This window comes from Salvelinus alpinus, chromosome 4 (genome assembly GCF_045679555.1).
Source record: "Salvelinus alpinus chromosome 4, SLU_Salpinus.1, whole genome shotgun sequence".
NCBI lineage: Eukaryota > Metazoa > Chordata > Actinopteri > Salmoniformes > Salmonidae > Salvelinus > Salvelinus alpinus.
In genome coordinates this window covers 45963194-45984850 of record NC_092089.1, presented here as the reverse complement: position 1 = coordinate 45984850, position 21657 = coordinate 45963194, and the positions used below count along the sequence as shown (strand labels likewise).

Below are 21657 nucleotides of genomic sequence, written 5' to 3'. Positions count from 1 at the left end.
CGGGCCCAGATCAGAAACCGAACCCAGATCCCGTAGCCTACTACGTTGGCTGATCATTTAAGAAAAGTGTCAACTTAAACTAAGAAACACATAGAGCTTGCCTACAGATAATTTGCCTCATATTTAGCCCCAATTTCTATTAACAACAAACTGTTCTACTGTGAAATTATCGACAATTCAGTCAGGGTGCTCGCCTCTTGAATTGGAATTTGAAATAGTTACAAACTATTTTTACGTAACCTACTACCTGCCACTTCAGGAACCAGTGGGAGGAAAGTTTTTGGAGAAAGTGGATCCCTGCCTTTTGGCTGATCCATATGTAGCCTTAGGCTGGGTAGAAAATAAGTTGGGTACTTTTAAATAGGTGAAGGTGTGAGGACAGATGCTGGGAGACGAGAAGCAAGTACATGGAGTGAAGATTTAATCGATAAACGGACATATAACAAAACAAGAACAGCGTCTGGACCGGGAACAAAACAACATTAATGCAGACACGGGGAAGAAACTGAGGAAGTGACAGATATATGGGAGGCAATCAATAAAGTAATAGAGTCCAGGTGAGTCCCATGAAGCGCTGATGCGCGTAACGATGGTGACAGGTGTGTGTAATGATGGGCCGCCTGGCACCCTCGAGCGCCAGAGAGGGGAGCGGGAGCAGACGTGACAGAAGGTAGCTCGAAGTGAACGTGATGATTTTCTGTGTTTCTTCCGTCCAGAGGAAGCAGACGCTTCATGTCACGTGACTAGGGACAAGACCTGTGACTTGCTTTGCTCTCCGGAGCAGTACACCTTTGAAAGGAGTGATTACTGGGGTGGCATTAATTGTTGAGATTAGGCAACTGAAATTGAAAATTCCCTGTTTCTGTGACGCCCACCGTTTTTGTGAGATGCAGTCCTTGTGGTGAAACTGAGAAGACATTACATTGTCTGTCCTTTTGAGTTTTGAAGCAGACCTGATAAAGTAATGTAAAGATATGTAGTTATCCAGTGAGAGCTTTTGTGCCGAACACATTAAGGTGTTAGAGATGCCAAGCTTATGATCATGTTGCAGCAGTGTGTAGGAGGGAGATTCCAAGATGTGAGAAGTGTGTAGGAGGGCATGGGACAAAGGAATGTGTAGTATCGGTGTAAAAAACTCTGTGTCAATTGTCGGGGTGCCCATGTTGCTGGGGATCAGAAGTGCCCGGTGTGAGAGAGACAGGTTGAGGTTGCCAGGGTTAGAGTAGAACAGAAAGTGTTTTATGCTGAGACAGTGAAAAGAGTAGAAAATGATGGGTCAAGTGTGAGTAGTAGGCCTAGGGTCAATACAGAGTGATATGAATTTGTGCTTCAGTAAGGTTGGCTTCTTAGTGTTCATTGCCATGGTTATCAACTCTACTCCAGAAATGGAACGTAAATCACAGAAAATAGATGTTGTGGTGGCACCTGCAGAGAAGTACTTGGGTGTCGAGGTTTTACTGCAGAAGAGTTACAAGGTTTGTTGAACGTAAGAGTCCCGTCCTACCTGGCCATTGGCCTGGTGTAGGATCAGTTAGATGATAATCCTTCACGTTTTACTGGTGAAACTGCATCTGCACGTCAATCATTTGATTGATCTCAACCAGTTTCATGGGAATAGCCTATGCATTTCGATCTTCTTGAATTACTGTTTCGTGAGTGAATTAGAGTAGATGGTGTCATCAAACTATTAGCCTTTCTTGTATTTTGTTTCAATGAAAGCATATATCCTTCCTAGTGGCTCTGTTGAGTTTTGGCCCAGGAGATTTTCTGTTGTTGTACTATTCAGCTTCAGTTAACCATCCTAAAATCTATTTTGAAATAAGGAGGTGTTTTTGGTGTAACAGTAACGTTGTAGACATGCTATGCTATTATATTCGGTTCTGTTTTGTGATCTTGCGAGACATTAATTCAGCTTTGATCTAATTTTACTCAACGAGCACCATTGTGAAAAGTGATAATCTTCTATTCGTAATAATATAACAAGTGATGAGTAGGACTATTAGGTATAGCCAACAGATAATGATGATTGTTATTTTAAATGATTGGAGCGCCCTTGGTAGTTCTAAAAGGACAGCGCTAAATGAACTTTGATTTAATTAGCTTGAACACATGGTTACAATATACCCTATTACAGAATAAAAGAAAACAGAGGTGAATTATCAATTCATAGAATGTATTTGCATAGATTTAATCATCAAATAAATTGACCAAGTATTGAACATCATTTGCAGGCAATTCATTTTAAAACGGCCATAGAATCAAGCTTTTGGTGTGGTGTAGCCTATTCATGCATCTCAATGAACTATAATCTAAATCCATTATTACCTCCAACTTGGCCCGATTCACATTTCCAATTTCCCACCCTGACATACCAAGCTAGAACAGGCCCTGCACAAGAGGGGGTCGTGGAGTTTTTTCAACGGGCCTTCGCAGTACACACATGTAGCCTACAGTTTTTCATCATTCTCACCACCGAGAGAAGATAGGGAAGAAACCATAATTTACACTACCTACTTCTAGCCTGCTGTAGCCTACATATTTACAGTGCATTCGAAAATTATTCAGACCCCTTCCCTTTTTCCACCTTTTGTTACGTTACAGCCTTATTCTAAATAGTTTTTTTTTTTTTAAATGTCCTCGTTAATCTACACACAATATACCATAATGACAAAGCGTAAACGTTTTTCTTTTTTTCTTTTAGCAAATGTATTAAAAATAACAAACAGAAATACCTGATTTACATAAGTATTTAGACCCTTTGCTACGAGACTCGAAATTGAGCTCAGGTACATCCTGTTTCCATTGATCTTCTTTGAGATGTTTCTACAACTTGATTGGAGTACACCTGTGGTAAATTCAATTAATTTCACATGATTTGGAAAGGCACACACCTGTCTATATAAGGTTCCACAGTTGACAGTGCATGTCAGAGCAAAAAACCAAGCCATGAGGTTGAAGGAATTGTCCGTAGAGCTCCGAGACAGAATTGTGTCGAGGCACAGATCTGGGGAAGGGTACCAAAAAATGTCTGCAGCATTGAAGGTCCCAAAGAACCCAGTGGCCTCCATCAGTCTTAAATGGAAGAAGTTTGGAACCACCAAGATTCTTCCTAGAGCTGGCTGCCCGACCAAACTGAGCAATCGGTGGAGAAGGGCCTTGGTCAGGGAGCTCCACAATTCCTCTGTGGAGAACCTTCCAGAAGGACAACCATCTCTGCAGCACTCCACCAATCAGGCCTTTTGGTAGAGTGGCCAGACGGAAGCCACTAATCAGTAAAAGGCACATAACAGCCCGCTTGGAGTTTGCCAAAAGGAACCTAAAGAACTCTCAGACCATGAGAAACAAGATTCTTTGGCCTGAATGCCAAGCATCATGTGTGAAGGGAACCTGGCACCATCCCTACGGTGAAGCATGGTGGTGGCAGCATCATGCAGTGGGGATGTTTTTCAGCGGTTTTGATAACCGTGTAAATATTTGTTGTCTTGCATGATGTCTACTTTGATGCTAATTAGCATTTTTGAATCTGACATTAAATAGAGCTGAAAATATTGGTAAACATCACCTTGTCTGAGAGAGATTTACATGGTTATCAAAAATTCACGCCAGGGTAAGACTACACGAAATAAAGCCCTTTTTTAAGTGTTTCTAAAATTCCCTATGGGAAAAATTAACACTGAAAAAACTATTGGAACTATTTCCCTGTTTGAAACCAAGATTTTATGGGTATTATGACACCTCCACTGTGGATCTCTATTTGGTTTGTCATTCTATTATTTTTGTGGTAATTAAATATAATTGATTCAGAATTTATAAGAATTAATTTCCTGTCTATTCTCAAAATGAAAAAGCTTCCTCAGCACTACACACCTGTATATAGGTGTAGGGTTAGTGGTGCCATTTTTTTCCTTTTCCCCCTTCCTTTTGTATTTTTGTGTCACAAAATGAATATAACGTGATTGACCACACGCTACCGCACAGCAGGTGGCGGCATGCACAAACAAAATGAGCGAACGCCATGATACCAAAGAAGAAGAAGACGTTAGCGGGCGCAGCAATGTAATTAATCAAATTTGCAGATGGCTGTGACACCGTATGCCAGGTAGTTTACAATTAGGCTACATCAGTATTTCAAACAAATTGTAGGCTACTTAAATTCCACTTACGGGTGACAAATGCGTATGTTTTTGAAGTGACTTTCTTTCATCAGTCAACAAACCTAAAAGTCCCCAACTGGTTGTGGTAAGTTTTATCAAAGAAGCCAATACGGCCATATTCTGTTGAGGTGAAATGGTTTGCTGTTTTCAATCAGCATTTTTCCGTCACAATTTTTCCTTCTATAATATGTTTCCTAAAATGTAATTCCTGCACTTCACGTCAGTCAGAGTTCTCATCAACAGTTGGCCGGTGGGTGGCGCCTATGCCTTTGTTTCTGCCTGTGTTTACTGAAGGAGGAATAATTGTCTTGACTGGATGGATAACAGAAGGCAGGGGGCGCGGCCACGTGTCTCTCAAACGTCAAGTACTACCTACCAAAATGTCCATTCCAAACGAATGGAATGATGAGATGAATTACTTTTTGGGGAATTATGAGAGATGAATTACATTAAATTCCCAACCTATATTTTGGGCCTGCTCATCAGCCTCAGTAGTCACTCACTAGATATTCAGCCAGCCGTATAAACAAGTGATTAGGAAGAGGCACATTGGAGCTCTTTTCCATTTTGAGGCCTATACCCTCTATCTGTTCCTATGGGACACTTCATAATCACATCATGTTCCTAATTATGCTAAATGGGACCTTGGGCTTGATCCTTCGTCCCTTGTGGTCCTGTATCTTTTGGACCCACCCAAAGGGAGGATGCCTGTACAAAACAAAGTTAGTACATCGTCTGCCAATGTAGTCCTACTGTACTCTGCTGATACATTTTGTAAATCAGTAGCAGAAGAGTAGAGCATCTGAAGTGAAGCCTGCCATTCTTCCCCTGAGGGTAAAGCATTTACAATTAATACCAGTTGGACAATGCATCAAAAGCCATTCATACAACATAGAGTATAAAACATCTTAGCATACACTGAAACTTTAATACAAAGTAGGCTAATGCATCTCTACATTTATTTTTGTTGAACTTTGTAGAGATTGATCCTGGTCACAAATTCACACTCAATAAACTGAGACAGATAGATGGGCACGCTAGGTACACCAAAGCAAACAGCCTATAGCAACCTGTCTCAACTGCATGTCAAAAATTATTTTCTGTAGCTATTTATTCATTTTTCAAGCTAACACAAAATAAACCAAGGTGGAATTATGAAATAAATTATGATATGCCTTGCAGTGAGAAATGTAACATGTGATACTACTGTTAAGTGTAACATAAAATGGTACTGTAATTATGATTCGGGTGAATATTCTATACTTTGTGATTACTATTTGCAGTTTTACTGTGGCCTTAGATGATATGTGACTCACCACCTGGATTCGGTCTTATGTAGCAAAATTTGAAATTGTGCTTTTTACTTTGGATGAAAGTAGAGACTCGGAGCTACAAAATTATATATCATACACAGCATTTTTGAGGAACAATGGGAAAGTAATTCTGCTTTGAATGTTATATGCTTGTAAAATCACTTTTGAGAAAAGAGCCTTTGAATGTTTTGGTACCTACTGGAGAGCTTTCCTTTGTCTACACCCATTCAGTATTGTTCACACCCTCTTAAGCCAGGCCCACCCATCTCTTTAAGGATTCACATGAGGTCATGTGCTAATGTGAGTAGTGTAGTAAAGATTAAGACTAAAAGTGGTAGTAGCCTACAATAAGGAAAAGTTCCAGGTCAGCAAAGTGTCCAGATAAAAATATTTTATAAATATTAGATGAAGCTTACCCAGACACACTTGTCTAAATTGATGGATCATGTGAAAGAAATGATATAACCCCAGCCACATCCTGTACGTAGTGCATCAGCATTCAATAGAGTATCTCATTCGTAAAAAAGAAAACATTTAGATTGCTCAACAGAGTGCCTTGTTTTTTGCTGCCCTCTTGGAATGCTATAGGGGAATGAAAAAGAAAGGGCTGACTGCAGAGTTAACATGCCCTTTGTTGCCTGTCATGTCTCGTAAGCTGCATCACAGGCTGTCATTCCTGCTCCTGCCTGTTGACTGGATGAGTGCCTCAGAGAGTTAGAGCATTCACTCCTGACCCTGGATTTCAGCGGACCCACTTTGTGTGTTGGTTTTACATCAAGCAACAGCCTTCATCCAAAAGTCCCATCTCTCTGTTTAGGGCTGTGAGGATACCAGTATCATATTTTTTTACATGGCAAAAATGAGAACATGAAGCAGACCAAAGTCTTTGGTCCTTTAAAACCTGATATACAGTTGAAGTCGGAAGTTTACATACACCTTAGCCAAGTACATTTAAACTCAGTTTTTCACAATTCCTGACATTTAATCCTAGTAAAAATTCCCCGTCTTAGGTCAGTTAGGATCACCACTTTATTTTACGAATGTGAAATGTCAGAATAATAGTAGAGAATTATTTATTTCAGCTTGTATTTCTTTCATCACATTCCCAGTGGTTCAGGAGTTTACACACACTCAATTAGTATTTGGTAGCATTGCCTTTAAATTGTTTAACTTGGGTCAAACGTTTCGGGTAGCCTTCCACAAGCTTCCCACAGTAAGTTGAGTGAAATTTGGCCCATTCCTCCTGACAGAGCTGGTGTAACTGAGTCAGGTTTGTAGGCCTCCTTGCTCGCACACACCTTTTCAGTTCTGCCCACAAATTTTCTATAGGATTCAGGTCAGGGCTTTGTGATGGCCACTCCAATACCTTGACTTTGTTGTCCTTAAGCCATTTTGCCACAACTTTGGAAGTATGCTTGGGGTCATTGTCCATTTGGAAGACCCATTTGCGACCCAAGCTTTAACTTCCTGACTGATGTCTTGCGACGTTGCTTCAATATATCCACATAACTTTTCTTCCTCATGATGCCATTTATTTTGTGAAGTGTACCAGTCCCTCCTGCAGCAAAGCACCCCCACAACATGAGGCTGCCACCCCCATGCTTCATGGTTGCGATGGTATTCTTTGGCTTGCAAGCCTCCCCCTTTTTCCTCCAAACATAACGATGGTCATTATGGCCAAACAGTTCTATTTTTGTTTCATCAGACCAGAGGACATTTCTCCAAAAAGTACGATCTTTGTCCCCATGTGCAGTTGCAAACCATAGTCTGACTTTTTTATGGCTGGTTTGGAGCAGTGGCTTCTTCCTTGCTCAGCAACCTTTCAGGTTATGTCGATATAGGACTCGTTTTACTGTGGATATAGATACATTTGTACCTGTTTCCTCCAGCATCTTCACAAGGTCCTTTGCTGTTGTTCTGGGATTGATTTGCACTTTTCACACCAAAGTACGTTCATCTCTAGGAGACGGAACGCGTCTCCTTCCTGAGCGGTATGACGACTGCGTGGTCCCATGGTGTTTATACTTGCGTACTATTGTTTGTACAGATGAACGTGGTAGCTTCAGGCGTTTGGAAATTGCTCCCAAGGATGAACCAGACTTGTGGACGTCTACAATTGTTTTTCTGAGGTCTTGGCCGATTTTCTTTAGATTTGACCATGATGTCAAGCAAAGAGACACTGAGTTTGAAGGTAGGCCTTGAAATACATCCACAGGTACACCTCCAATTGACTCGAATTATGTCAATTAGCCTATCAGAAGCTTCTAAAGCCATGACATCATTTTCTGGAATTTTCCAAGCTGTTTAAAGGCACAGTCAACTTAGTGTATGTAAACTTCTGACCCACTGGAATTGTGATACAGTGAGTTATAAGTGAAATAATCTGTGTGTAAACAATTGTTAGAAAAATTACTTGTCATGCACAAAGTAGATGTCCTAACCGACTTGCCAAAACTATATTTTGTTAACAAGACATTTGTGTAGTGGTTGAAAAACTAGTTTTAATGACTCCAACCTAAGTGTATGTTAACTTCCGACTTCAACTGTATGTAAAATATTGTGTGCTATAGTTTGGAAAATAAGTAAATGTTACTCTGGATGACATAATGTTTGTTTCCAAAATTAGGGCTGTTTTGCTAAAGATGTAAAATCCACTTTGTTTGGTTTCCTTGCCACGATACTAATGAGTATTGTGATTCTGGTATCGTCCCGGTCATACTATTGTTAACCCAAAGGGTTTTATGGTTATGTTATTTGTGCAGGTACCAAAATGAAGTGAATTTTTATATAACCTTTTATTTGACTAGGCAAGTCAGTTAAGAACAAATTCTTATTTACAATGACGGCCTAGGAACAGGCCGTCAGTTGTTCAGGGGCAGAATGACAGATTTTTACCTTGTCAGTTCGGGAATTCGATCTAGCAACCTTTTGGTTACTGGCCCAACGCTCAAACCACTAGGCTACCTGCCGCCCCAATTTGAAGCAAACCCAGTAGTGGCTTCTTAGTACTAGGTTTTTTGAGTCCTTTATGGTTCAGGCACAGATGCAGTCCACCCAAAGAGTTGTCTATTTGCTGCTTTTTAGTATAGTCCAATGTCCAGTATAAGAGGTTGGGTTAAATACTTCATTTGGAACAAGCTTGTTGTTTGTTAGGGGCAGTGGTGTAAAGTACTTAAGTAAAAATACTTTTAAGTACTACTTAAGTAGTTTTTTGGGGTGTCTTTACATTACTTTACTATTTATATAGTACTCAAGTATGACAATTAGGTACTTTTCCCACCACTTGTTAGGGGGAATGCCTAAGGAGTAAGAACAGTGAGCGGGAGGGAGGGAGAGAAATGGGAGAGAGGGAGGGGTAAAAAAAGGGGGCACCGCTGAACACAGTGAGCTGTTTGTGCTGGGATATGTGACTCAGCGAGAGAAGGCCACAAAATTACAGGTCCGTTCCACTGCTAGGGCTTCGCCAGGGTACTCCCATAGCTACTGGGCCTGTCCAATGCCATGCCCACACTCTCCATAAACAACGCACACACACACACACACCAGAATAACCATCCTCTCCTGACATTGGACTTGATTGGACCTGTTCTTTCATTAACTCCACCCCGAGGCAATAAATACAAGATCCATCTTCGAGCAGAGATGATAAAGAGACCTGGGAGCTTGAAGATGACCTATGGGAATTACCGTATTGGTGTACTGTGCTGTACCCTTCATTGGAAATATAGCAGTAACATAAAATCTTTGGGATTTTTGGTCTTTTGATAGAAAAATGGTGCAAACGCAATCTTTTTTTGTGAGCTGACCGTAAGGTGATGAATTGCAAATACAGACTAGACTAATTTGTACAGCTCCGTACAGTTAAAGAATGGATAAGGGTGGATTTTCCATCCAACCATTTTTCTCTGTTTGCACTTGAAAGTGGAGCTTTCACTGACAAGCCACATGTCCAAGCAGTTGGGCTCACTGTGTCTGTGAGCCCACTGTGAATGAAAGAGAAAGGAAAAGAGAGTAAGAGAGAGACACCAGGGAGCTGAGTAGTCGCTGTGCTGTGTGTGGGCTCTATCTGTATTAGTCCAGCCTGGCTCCTCCTTGCCCCACCCTCTCCCTCTCCCTCCTTCCCGCTCTCTTTCTCTCTTCAGCGATACATGTGCAGGGAAAGACTGTGACGCAGCCATTCCAGAGCGTGAGCCAAAGGCACACAGACAGCACTGATCCTCCTCCCTATACTCCACAGGGGCACCCCAGACCCAGAGAAGAACACCTATCTACAACACACAGCGGCAGCTGAACTTCCAGAGAGGTCCGGCTGTGCAGATACACACACTGCTCCATCAGGAGGCTTCCACTCACAACCTCACACTCTCACTAAGGTAAGATAAAGACGTTTTGGCTCTGGTTGCACTTTGACTGACAGTTGTGAATGTCAGCCCACACAAACATAGATGTGAGAATGGGTTCCTGCTTGTACTTTGATCTTGACGGCTACAGTGTACAGTTCAAATTTCATTTCACTTTCGTTGTTGACCGGTTGGGGGCGTAGAATAACAACTCGGCTGTGACCTTTTTAAAGTATATAAGTCATTCAGTGTAAGTTATTCTAATGCATGGTAATTGGGGAAAGTAATGTAGTAGTTACTCTTTCCAAAAGTACCTCATTATCTATGGAAAGGGCTTGACACATGTACATTATAGGGAGTGCTAAGGTGTTCACATTCATCAGTTACTTATTTATCATATATGCTGTATCATTGCATGAGTAATGAAATAGATTACATCTATCTGTTATTGAGTGATTCCTCACAAAACCCAGACAAAAAAGACCATGATTTTGGGGATTTTCTCAAAATGTAATTCATACAACAGTCCTTTGGAAGAAGGATTGTTGACATACAATGAGTGTACAAAACATTAGGAACACCTGCTCTTTCCATGACCGACTGACCCGGTGAAAGCTATGATCCATTATTGATGAAACCTGTTAAATCCACTTCAATCAGTGTAGTTGAAGGGGAGAAGATGATTTAAAGAAGGTTTTTTAAGCCTAGAGACAATTGAGGTATGGATTGTGTATGTGTACCATTCAGAGGGTGAATGGGCAAGAAAAAATGATTTAAGTTCCTTTGAACATGGTATGGTAGTAGGTGCCAGGCGCACCGGTTTAAGTGTCAAACTGCAACGCTGCTGGGCTTTTCACGCTCAAGTTTCCCGTGTGTATCAAGAACGGCCCACCAACCAAAGGACATCCAGCCAACTTGACACAACTGTCGGAACCATTGGAGTCGACATGGGCCAGCATCCCTGTGGAACGCTTTCAACACCTTGTAGAGTCTGTGCCCCGATGATTTGAGGCTGTTCTGAGGGCTAAAGGGGGTGGAATATTAGGAAGGTGTTCCTAATGTTTGGTACATTCAGTGTGTATTTGAAATTTGTATCTAAAAGCATAATTGAGAAATAATTAATCAAAGTTGGCATATTTATGACATTTTGGGCATATCAAGGCCTCCTTTAAGACTCCATAATGTTTAATCTGTAGATGCTACAAAGCAAGAATTGGTGGCATATGAAGCTTTACAGCTTGCTCTGTAATATGAGTAGTATTTAGATTTCAATATTTATTTTTTACATTAATTTATGAGTATTGAAAAATATATAAACATGGATATTGAAAATATATCATTTTTTATATTGGTAATTGTCAATTTATTGTGGAAACATAATTTACTCTACTGCCATATCAAAGTTCCAGAGTGGAATTTCAGCTAGTTTTTTGGGCTTCGAAAGCCTTTCATCCAGTACTTTCTGACAGTCATTTCACTGCTGCCTCTGCCCGTTTAAACATTGAGAAAGTGGTTCTTCATCTCCTAATCAGGGCATCCTGCGGTGTTTGTTTATGTAGTGAGTCAAGGCCATGGTATAATGACTGAGATTTAGGCAACCCGAATGTTAGTGGAGGGAGACAACCATCGTACAGATTTCTCCGAATTAGTGACTCTGGCATAATTAGCAGGCTGTTAGTACTTCTTCACTCTGTCTCAACAAGCAGTTGGCCGACAAGGGAGATGATGCAGATATTCTTTGCTTGTATAATGTTTGTTCATGGTTTTGTATGCTTCTGGAGTTCTTGAATACATATTTTGTGTATATTATCAAAATTGTCTAATTGCCTGTTCACTGTGCAGACCCCAGACGGTGGGAATTAGACTTGCTCAGGAGAGAGCTAAAGTTGCTTAACCACCCAAACAGCAATTTTAGTAGGGCTTCTCTGATGGTGAGAGAGATGCGTAGCTGTTATACGCCTAAGCCCCAACCCCCTCCTCCTTTACTATTTTCTTTTTTGACACATGCTAACTCACATGGTTCCTCCCTCAGGCTTCGCTATACTTGTTCTAACATTTGCTGTATCAGATGTTGATTAATTAATGAATCCTTCCCTCCACAGCCTGTCTCCCAGCCAACCACCTGAACCACCTGCTGGATGTCCACTATGGAATCTCCGGGTCAGAAACGAGCCAGCCGCGGTGGGACTGCCACCCCACTCTCCCCAACCCGTATCTCCCGCCTGCAGGAGAAGGACGACCTGTGCAACCTCAACGACCGGCTGGCCGTCTACATCGACAAGGTGCGCTCGCTGGAGATGGAGAATGCTGGGCTGCGGCTGCGCATCACCGAGTCCGAGACCGAGATCAGCCGTGAAGTGACGGGCATGAAGGCGGCCTATGAGACGGAGCTTGCCGACGCCCGCAAGACCCTCGACTCGGTGGCCAAGGAGCGCGCCCGACTGCAGCTGGAGCTAGGCAAAGTCAAGGAGGAGTACAAGGAGCTGAAAGTCAGGTAGGACACATTGGGTTGGCAGGGTTTAGGTCATTTTTTTTTTGTAGGCGGCATACAAAGGCTGCAAACACAAATGTTCAGTTGAATTGAGGCCAAATGTTCTAGGTAGGGGGCAAGAGAGCTAGCAAAGATGGGTTGGCAGGAGTATTATTAGGGGAAACTCTGGGATGGGGACAGAAAGGCTGGAGGTTTATGGGTAATCCTGTATATGAATGTGGTGTCATAAATTTAGTCTATTGCCATGCTCCCTGTTGTAAGTTTCTGGCCGAGGGACACATTGGGTTTTGGCCAAGGGACTAATTAATTTAGTCTAAATTTGAAAGTGATTGTGATTCAGCATGTAATCTCACTGACACACATTTACCTGCCTACAACCTACTATATAATGACAGGGAGGGGCATATTCAAACCAGAAGACGAGACACCATCTCATTTCATTATACCTAATTTGTGGTGACGATATTTCCCTGTACTGGCTCTGACTCATCAACCAGTGCAGGTCTGCTCTTACTCCAGTCCTTCACTACAGTCATTCTCAATGAAGTAGATTTCCACTACTACATCATGTTCCTCTTTCTCTTGCAAACCATAAGTACACCAGCCCTGAAACTATTTTCACCCTGGACTGGATACCTAGTATGCTGGCACATTTGTCAGAGCGTTGGTCAGATAAGCCTTTACTAATAAATAATTGAATTTAACCCATTGCAACCTTTAATTCCAAGGCAGTTTGCCACTGAGGATGTGAGTGGTAGTGCTTCTAATCCATACCTGGGTGATGCAACATCCATTTTGCACCAGAATGCACACCACCTATTAGTTAAACTCCGACTTTTAAAATCCTTTAGAAAGAGGTGTGGAGAGCGACATGCCTGACATTAGTTGTGTACATTCCTGGTGGTTTTCACCAGGTTAGGTAGTAATACTGTATTCCCCCACATGGTAATGACAAAGGGCCCAGACACGGGGCCACGCCCTGACAAACCGCTCGCTCTGTTTAGCTTGACTTACGAGTGTAATGACAGTCAACACTCCCACAATCACATGCATGGAATGCGTTATTACGCAACGCATTTCAATCGAAGCCTGTAAGCAGGTTTCCAGGTTAAGATAAAATATGCTTTAATCCAAACTCTGGTGTTAGCACCATTCTCCAATCAACTGAGCCATCTGAACTGGCTGGGTAGGTTAGACTTAGACCTTTGGGACAATCTTAAAGGGATCTGTCTACCAGAGTTAAGTGGGTAAATGTGCCCACAGACAGAAAATAGCTCACATCTCTCGCTCTCTCTCTCTCCTACTAGCAGGCAACTGCCTGCAATGACTCCACAGGAATGTTTGAATGTCTTGGCAAAGTGCAAATCGGGTTGCAGTGCGTCTGAGAAAATGAAAGACAGTTGAAAGTGTTAGTTGTATTTACTTGTTATTTTACTATTTTTTTTACTTTGTTTCTTTAACGTACCCTCGTTTATGCATGGGGCTTCCCTCCGCAGGGAGTAGCAAACAGAGAATAGGAATATTTTAAGCTATGCAAACACTCTTCAACAGCTTCTCATTGGCATGACTCTGGTTTTCAACACCGTGCAATTGCAATGTTGAAGCAATGGCGTCTGTACAGAGACGTGAGGGTGGAGTCTTACTTGTCCAACCATAGTGCTATTGTGTTTTCACTGGGTTAATGTTTCAATTAATGTTTGCAGTGTATCCGTCAAGATGGAATGTACAGTATTTGGTGTGTCCAACGTTGCAGGTGAGGGTGTGGCTCTGGGGTGGGTTTGTGTATGAATGCCGACCTTGGTCAGGGTGTGGACTTCTGGGTCTTGACTTGAGGGTGTTGAGTGAGTTAGGCTGTCTGAGGAGTAGTGACTCTTTAAAATCCAAGTCTGTTTGGTGAGTGAATGGAATTTTACAGTTTACTTAAATTCTCTTTCCCATTGTGCCGTAAGGTCCCTAGCTGAGTGAAGAATAGCAACAGCGCCTATAACTGTTTTGGTTTCCTTTGGAAACCAATCATTTGTCACACGTGTGGTGAAAATGTATCACTCAGGCCTGCGTGGGCAGCCTCGGTCTCTTACGCTGCAGCCGGTGTGTTTGCCAGTGTTTGGTTGCCATGGCAGCTGGGGAGTCTTGGCATGAGCGTGTGACAGGGTGGTGACTCAGAGGTTTTTCAGGGCCTTGATTGTGGGAAGGGAGCTGCTGGCTGTGGCCTGTCTAGGTCTGGTACTCTGGGGCAGAGCAGTGAGCCATCTTTATTAATAGTTAATACGTATCATCTAGTTCCCTATCAACACCATGTTATTACCTTTGGCTGGTGCCCTATGAGGACTTGCAAGTAAATGTATCTTTCTTATCAGAGACAGAGCAGAACACTGCCCCAACAAATAAACAGTGTGCATGTCCCTTTCAACAATATTCTTAGTCATTCAAATATTATAATACTGCCTTACTGTAGGCCCTACATTATACAGTGCCAAGCCCTCTAGCCCTGTTTTGATGTGGGCTGCAGCAGATGTATATGTCACTTACCACAGCCTGTGACTGTACACACCTGTTCTTAGACATGCCATTGGGCCACGCCACACAGTCGTCTTTGTGTCGCAACAGACACATGCAACTCCCCTGAGGGCAGACCATCGCCATTGGGCTACAAGGATGTAAACTGCTCGTCTACAACCCAGTCTAGCTTGTAAATGATTTGCATGGGGGGATAAAAACAAACCTTGTTTGGCTAAAGCATGTTCCACTGTTAGGATAGAGTAAGAATCTCTAGGCTAGAACACAAGCGGGCTAGCCTAAAAATATTGACTGCTCACCTAAGACGCTGCTATGCTGCAATATGATTTGCTAAGCTTCAACATGAGCCCCAAGGCTTGGCCCACACTCCCACATTCGTCAAGGTCTAGTTATCCACTGTGGATGCTCCTCCTCTGGAACATAAGAGGGGCGGCGGACGCTAGTCTCATGGAGGACAATCCCTTGTCTCCCCATCCAGATGATGAATAGTCTGCTTTGTGTTGACAATATACATGGAGACCCATGCAAGCAGATACGGTGTTCTCTTTAGATCTTATTGTTGGTTCACCTATTGAAAAATGTCACTTTGAATTCTGCCCAGTTTACAATGCGAATTATATTGTCAAAACCTATTGCTTTTTGACTTTCACTCCCTGGAAGTAAAGATGGTTTGCTAATCTATTGCAAACTGGAAAACAATGATTTTTATTGTCGGAGTTGTAGGCATTTGGGATCAAAGGTGGTGGAATAGGCTAGATCATTGAGGGATTTCAAAAGTCAACACCCGCTCCCATTTCCAGACTCTTTTCCAAGGTTGCTGCGTGCAACACCTGTTGGCAAAGAGTAACAGATAAGCGTAGCTAATGGTGGGCCAGGACAGATAACATCTAGCACAATGGATCATTTGATAAGATCTAACACATGTAGGCCAATGATGTTTTGTCTGTTTATTGAGGGTACGGTATGCAGGATAAATGTTCATTTAGAATTAATATGTTTGCAGTGTGAAGTATCCCAACGTATTTCCTTTTTTAATCGTCATTTAATTCCAATGACCTGAATGATGGAAAATCTGATGTGAAGTTGTTTGACTTCTTTATGTACTGTAATGTATTTTGTGCTGGAGTGGCTGCCATGTCATCTTGTAGCACTTTGGGGCTATCAGAGAACACAGCAGGAAGTACACTTATCATATAGCATGAACACATTTCCTTCATTAAGAAAGTTTGTTCTCAGTTTCATTTCTGCGCTCGCGCGCACACACAGCATATGGTTTACAATATTTGTGGGGACCTAAAATAGATTTCCATTCAAAATCCTATTTTCTCTAAACCTAACCTTAACCCGCAACCCTAAACCTAACCCATAAGCTTCAAATAGCCTTTGTCCTGGTGGGGAGAATTTTCCTTGTCTTACTGTCCTTTAGGGGATTTCCGGTACCCACAAGGATGGTAATACAAGGAGGCTAAGTGGTCTATTTGTAGGCCCAAATATTTTATAAACACATAGTTTGGTTACCACTAGTAACCAAGGACTGTACTGCTACTTTTAGCTCAGGGAAACTCTAAACAATTCGCTGACGTGTACTGCACTCTACTTCCATTTGATCATGTGAATGTTCTGCCGGGCTGACACACAGCTGGACAACAGGAGGAACCCATTGAAGTCCATTTGTTATGCTAAAGTATTTGAATTAAGTCACTCTCTCTTAAAATGGACAAGAGCAAACATCCTCTCCCCACCAATGAATGATGATGTATCAAGCTGTTCAAATACTGTGGTTCTGCACTCAAACAACCTCTCAATAAAGACTTTTGGCTCAATCCCTCAGGATATGAATGTCTAAAGTTCACAATAGAAGTACACCTCAGAGAAAGAAATAGTTGGTGCACATCCCTAATTGTGCAGAACATAACTTGAATTGAATATAAGAAGAAAAATGTCTTATTCAACATAGAATCCATCTTTGCTACAGTTCGTGAGGCACAAAGAATCAATATTTGGTTTCTAAAGCGCTCGCTCTTCATGGAACAGATAGAAACTCAGCAGTGTGTGCAGCCTTTTCCCCACTCGTTTTCCTCAGGGAAGAAATGTGTACCATGACAGTTTATTATACTACAGCTTCTCCCAGGAGGTTTGGATCACCACTCTCTCTATTCTCTCAGTAAACTCCCTCGAGGGCATCGTCATTCTACCAGCATGACCTCAGCCTGTATCATGTGACAGTGTGACCTTCTCAAGTTATACAGAACCAAGTCTGTCTGGACCGCAGGCCTCCTGGATTTGGGTGACACTTTATTTTAGCCACAACGGTGTGTAGGCCACAAATGAAACCTGTTCTGTGACCTGCTATTAGAGAGACAGGTTCAGGCTTATTGAAAATGTTTATTTAAAAAATATGTTATAGCAAAATTGTTTGTCTTCATGAACAGCCAGTTTTCATGTCGTTGATTATTTTAATTTAAAAAATGTGACCTATTTAACTAGGCAAGTCAGTTAAGAACAAATTCTTATTTACAATGACGGCCTAGGAACAGTGGGTTAACTGCCTTGTTCAGGGGCAGAATGACGTTTTTTCACCTTGTCAGCTCGGGGATTCGATCCAGCAAACTTTTGGTTACTGGCCCAACGCTCTAACCACTAGGCTATCCTGCCGTCTCTACGCTCTAACCACTAGGCTATCCTGCCGTCTCTACGCTCTAACCACTAGGCTATCCTACCGTCCCATTTAGAGCATTTTACAAGTGTTTACTGTGTCATTAGTAGTTAGTTCAGCATCTGTTCAACTAGTTTATTGCCTAGTAATGCATAGGGAGCTTGAAGGCTGACTGTTCCAGTGGCTGTAGTTATACAACATGGAATGTTGTTAATAGTAAGTCTGTTATGAAGGTTCTACAATTGATGGCTATTCTCATACATTGTTTTGTCTTTCAACTTAGTGTCCCCTAGGCTCTAGGGCTCTCCAAAGGTGTGAGTGGGGCAAGTAGGAGTATACCTAGCCTAGTCTCGTGGCTACTCGCTCCACTGGCCCTAACAAAGTACATGGCGATGGAAAACAGATGTGCTAAGACTGTACATGTGATGTCTGCTATATAGAGCTCTCTTTGTTGGGCTGAGTTTTGATAATTAAAGAGTAGTGTTTGGCCTTTCAGTAGACCAGTACTGTGTTCGGCGAAAGCATTGGCGGGCTGGAACGAGTGTGTGTGTGGATCAGAGTTTCCATAGCACTTTGATTCTTTTCACGACCCAGCCAAGTTGAATGAGTCATCCGCTCGCTAACAGGGTAAATCACTTTAAGATGCTGGGCCTCTCCACACATGCTCACTCCACACGAACACACATCATACTTAGACACACACATTGCATGTACACAAATTAAAACACACACCTCAAACTAAGTTACAAACACTCAACACACTGGGAAGTTCCCATTTGGTAGTGGATGAAGTGGGTGCGACCCCCAAATGTTCTAATCTGATCAGTAATGTAACTGCCAGTGGATTACCACAACTCTGAATGCTCAAAGTACATTTGAGATGATCAATATGTCTGAAGCGTTTTCATTTTGAACATTCAGGAATACCTCCAGATGTTTAGCATTTTGTGTCACTAAACATCACTCTTGTTTACTGGAGCCTATACAAGCCAAGCTTTAAAAGGATTGTGATGGTTAACCAGATGCAGGCCAATGTTGTCCAATGCACTGTTATAGACTGCTCCTCAATGCAAGTGCTCACTAGTGAAATGTTTACTGACGTTTACATTCCGTAATGCAGAAGGGAACTAATCTTTACCTATTAAAGATGGATTATGTAACTTTTTGGGCGACCTGACCAAATTCACATAGAAATGTGGTGGGTTATAGATCTGTCATTCTCGTTGAAAGTAAGTCTAAGAAGCGTTAGATCTGTTCTGTGTGCACTACTTCTATGCTTCCTGTTCTTAAGTTGAGTTTTTGCATCGTTTACTTTTCGGTTTCGCACATCAGCTTCATATAGTGCATCCTAACAGTTGGGTGCTGTTACAGACTTATTCCCATTGGCTAGAATAGGCTAAAGAATGTTCGCTTTAACACTGCTCCTCCTCATAGGCGCCACACAGTCTGCTGTATTAGTTCCATAATGCTAACGTTAGCATCACTCCCCATTTATTCACATGGCACCACAGCAGAGCTTTCATTGTAACTCAATGCAGCTGCATGGGGTAATAGGCCTCAGATCAGTTAAGCTCTGACTCTGTTCAGTGGCGTGTCCAGAACATTTTAAATGGGGTGGCCAAGGTGGAACACAGACCCAGTTTAGGGGGACAATACCATTTTGAACCAAATTATTATAATTTTTTTGTACAAATTTAAATTATAATGGTTCAACGCATTAAATGCTTAAGTTTGGTACATTTCCCTGTTCAAATAAATCAATTCCAAAAGTGTTTGCATTTGAGGTCAGGATTTTATAGATGGGTATTAGCATACAGCAGTAAATTCACTTGAAAGTGACATCCAGAGAGCAAATTTATACCGTGACATTCAGGTGGGTGACTTTTTGTTTCTTACGCGACCTCCTATGTGTGCTTGCGCGTGCACAAATGTATTTTTATCGACTTTATAGTAAATTCATGTAATTTAACTGTAAAAATATTCCCTTTTTAATGTGTCATGAACACAACCAGTCTCATGATGTTATCATCTGATTGGTAAACAAATCACTTCAAAAAGTAGGTCAAGTAGGTTACCGGCACACGTTTGTCTACTCCAAAATAAGGCCAGCATCCGAACAGTCCACTGTGCAGACACCATTTGAATGGAAAGGGATATTACAAACGCCATAAGTGTAATAACATTCCGCCTATAAAATCTCCAACAATTAAAAAAAGTAAGACTTATGAAATTATTTCTCATTTGTGTTTAACTATCTTACATAATTTCCCTCAATTCACCAGAGAAAGCGTCGAAAGCGAGGCGAACAGCGCCCCTCTGTCTTGTTCTCAACTAGCCTACCTGGTTAAATAAAGGTGAAATAATAAAATCAAATAAAGTATCTGTAGCCCATGTATCTGATGCTGTATGGACATGTCATACTCTTTTTGGCCAGACAAGACCAGATACATGGGCTACACATACTAAGACAGAGGGGTGCTGTTTTGCTCGCTCGGATGCTTTTCCGGTGAGATGCTCGGTGAGTGTCATATCAATAGGTCTTCTCTGAATATATATCAGATCTCTGGGGGGGACATTGGAGTGGCCAACCAGATTTGGGGGGGGGGGGGGCTCTGTTTGCTCTGTCAAAGCCAGTCACACACTGTTTGTTGTTCATCTACATGGAGCGTATGTTCTACCAAGGTTAAAATGTATGCAGTAGTTTGATTTCATGCGATCTCAATTCATTTCATTAGTGTTATTGTCTGAAATTTGACTAAAGCTCATAAGTGATACAGGCTACTACAGGTTTAAAATACATTTAGAGGTGTAAGAATTGATTTACATAGCTACATCATTTTCTATGTGTAGGTAACACTCCTGACAGTTGAAGTATTATAAAGCGAGTGTTACAAGTGGTAAAAGATGAGGACAAACTGGCTAACCTGTGTTCTCTAGTTATCTACCTTTTTATCAGGGCTAGATAATCAAATCAAACAACAATAGCTAGCTCTTATGCCAACATGCTGAATGAAAGGGCACCAGGCTTCTGACTCGTGTCATGGTGAATCACTAACTAATCATTAAAAGCGGAACCAGGCCTGTGCCGCGTAAACACAGAACCAGAGCTACATAAAAGGCTTTATCTGTGGGAGAGACGCTTTCTTTTGGTCATTGCTGGCCATGTTTGAATGGGTATATTATGGGAGGCAAAAGCAGGGTCATGTTCAATAGACATGACAAGGGGGAAAAAAACATTTTGAAATGGTGTGTGGGGGGGGGGGGGGGGCGTTCTGTTTCAAAATGTTTTGTACCTACTGAGCACGACCCATGTGTAGGCTGTTTATGTGCCATGAAATGGCGTCCTCTCCATATCCCCCCCCCCCCCCCCCCCCCCGCTGCTTGTCTATTTGAAACACAAAGGAAGATAGCAGTCTTGAGCACCATGATGTTGGTGGTGAAACACTAGGAACTCTATTCCCATCTGCCCATATGGATGTGGTGAGTGGGTGGCTTCTGGCTATGGCTGGGTTGTTTTCCCCTTGGGATTTATCTCTCTTTCTCACACACACACACACACGGAATGAATACAATCCCTTCCATTGTGTTTTGATCCCAGAAGAGACATGATCATGTGCCAGCCTGTACTTTGGATTGTATTATTTTCTTTTAATGTCAGATCTCCATGTCCTCTTAACAGTGCTTCTAAATGATGTTCACATAAACAACCTTTAGTTGAAATAATACTATGACATACTTAAACATTTTGTTGAATCAATACAGAAGTAAGTTGAACCAATCCATGGTCTGAATACTTAACTTAAAATACGAACCGCACATTTTTCATTTAATCAATGCTGTTTTCAGAGTTCTCCTGAAATTCTGACACATTGTGTAGCCTGGCTGTTGGTCTTGGAAAAACTCTCTACTGCTATTTCTGGACCTTGTTTGCACTAAGACCCCATTATTCAACAGCCTTATCCCCTCTGTGTCCTCTGTATCCTAAACTTACCACTTTGGTATTGGGAAAATGGGATTGTGAAGGATGGCTATTAATAGGGATGGGAGCCCAAAGATCATCTTTAGGGGTGAAGGACCCCTGGTAATTTCCAACCTCCAAGGAAACCCACCCACACGTGTTCACACATGCCAGCCAGACGGGCGGGTGTCTTTCCTTAGTAGCGCACCGTACCAATAAGATCAATCA

At 41.9% G+C, this 21657-nt stretch overlaps 1 protein-coding gene across 2 annotated transcripts in view; it reads left to right on the top strand.

The window, feature by feature from the left end:
• Positions 1-4069: 4069 nt before the first annotated feature.
• Positions 4070-21657, top strand: part of LOC139573718 (lamin-A-like) — a 29656-nt gene continuing 12068 nt past the window's right edge. Inside the window, exons 1-3 of one of the 2 annotated variants that reach the window (XM_071397501.1) lie at positions 4070-4239; positions 9705-9840; positions 11910-12301. In XM_071397501.1, the coding sequence (XP_071253602.1) occupies positions 11946-12301 (356 nt within the window). In that variant the 5' untranslated portion in view covers positions 4070-4239; positions 9705-9840; positions 11910-11945. Of the gene's footprint in view, positions 4240-9619; positions 9841-11909; positions 12302-21657 lie in introns of those variants that run through there. The other variant, XM_071397502.1, reaches the window with a different exon arrangement.